Below are 1718 nucleotides of genomic sequence, written 5' to 3' on the forward strand. Positions count from 1 at the left end.
GCATCCAACCACATTTGGAAATCCACTCATGTCATAAAATTTAGTTTTTATGGCATCTTGTTTTTTTTCCATTGGGTAATCGAACATGGTTTGGTACCTGACGTAGCAAGACGTCGGTGACTCTTGTCACAGTTCGGCTTACGGTTGACTGGTCAACTCCTATAAGCTCCCCACAAACGTCTTGGAAACTGCCACTGGCAAAGTATCTAAGTGTAATTAGCACTTGCAGAAGAGGGGTCAATGAACCCATCCGTTTAGATAATAGAATATCGACGCTGATGTCATCTGTGATTGCTAGAATTTCCTGTCTTCTAAATCTAAACTTGGCAAATATGACATCATCGTCAAAAACATCAAACGGATGAGTTCGGTCCCTAAATATTCTGTTTCTCCTCAGTAATCGGCGTTCTCGATAACGCTGAAGAATGACAGCAGCCATGTTGTTTTCTGACTTATACGCGGTTAAGATACTTAAACGCACAAAACATTGTGTGTAACTTTATCCGCGTTTAAGACCTCCGGTTAGTCCTAACCGTGCTTCATGCATAGGAAATTTCAGTTTTTATACGCTGGTTAGAAATTAAACGCGGTTAAAATAGTTATACGGTCGTCATGCATACGGCCCCTGGGGGCTTTTGTCATTTTTCATATTTTTGAGAAAAGCTAATGCTTCAGAATAACTAATTTCACCTTCTAGTTCTTCTGCTTCATCATTACTGAGTTTGTTAAAATTGATATGTGTTATAGTTTCCATAAAGTCATCGTCAATTTGCTTATTTCTTTCGGAGTAGAGAGTTTGGTAAAATCGTTTTGTTTCTTCTAAGATATCTTTTTTATTGGTTATTATTTGTCCATTACCTAACTCTATTCTAGAAATTAGCTTACTAGTATAGTTCCGTGATTCCATGTTACAAAAGTATTTAGTAGGTTTTTCTCCTTCTTCGATCCATTTCGCTCTTGATCTGACAAATTTGCCTTTTAATGTGTTTTTTCTTAATTCTATTAATTCGTTTCGTTTTTGTTCTAATATTTCTGAGTTAATATGGTTTTCATCTTCTTCTAATTGTTTAATTTCTTCAGTTAAGTTAGTCTCTAGTATATTTTCTGTTTTCTTTTTAAAAACTGAATATGATATTGTTTTCCCTCGTATTTCCATTAACAGAATTTCTAGGAAGAGCTGATCATTAATGGTCATTTGAATATTTTTGTTAGGAATATTGCTAATGTTCTCTAAATTATAAACAGGTACGGCATACTGACTTGATATCTCTAACTGTCTCTTTAATGACATTAATATAGTTTTTATCTCTTAGTAACGAGTTATTAAATTTCCACAACCCTCTACCTCTTTGGAAATGACAGAACTTTAATTGCAGTACTACACCAGAATGATCAGATCGATAACTACTTTCAAACATTACCATGTTTACGTTAGCCATTAGATTTTCAGATAAAAGATAAAAATCCAACCTCGCTTGTTTAAGTGGATTTTTTTTAGTCCAAGTATCCTTCCTCAAGTTAGGGTGTAGTTCTCTGAATGGGTCTTTAAAACCAAATTTCTCAAAATGTTCTAATATACATTCTCTGGCTCTTGGGTTATTTATATGTATATAGTTTCTAGTGTCCAAATCATGATTTAATGCTATATTAAAGTCTCCACAAATAATAAAGTTTTCATTTTGAAAATCTTCTATATGGTCAAAAATATTTTTATAAAA

At 33.5% G+C, this 1718-nt stretch overlaps 1 protein-coding gene across 1 annotated transcript; it reads right to left on the minus strand.

Annotated features, from left to right (window-relative positions):
• Nucleotides 1–97: 97 nt before the first annotated feature.
• LOC121367166 lies at nucleotides 98–439 on the minus strand (the record flags this gene model as incomplete). Its single annotated transcript, XM_041491298.1, has 1 exon — nucleotides 98–439. A coding segment is annotated over exon 1 (342 nt), but the record flags the coding sequence as incomplete, so codon positions are not given.
• Nucleotides 440–1718: the final 1279 nt, after the last annotated feature.

Source organism: Gigantopelta aegis, unplaced genomic scaffold (assembly GCF_016097555.1).
Source record: "Gigantopelta aegis isolate Gae_Host unplaced genomic scaffold, Gae_host_genome ctg9587_pilon_pilon, whole genome shotgun sequence".
Taxonomy (NCBI): Eukaryota; Metazoa; Mollusca; class Gastropoda; order Neomphalida; family Peltospiridae; genus Gigantopelta; species Gigantopelta aegis.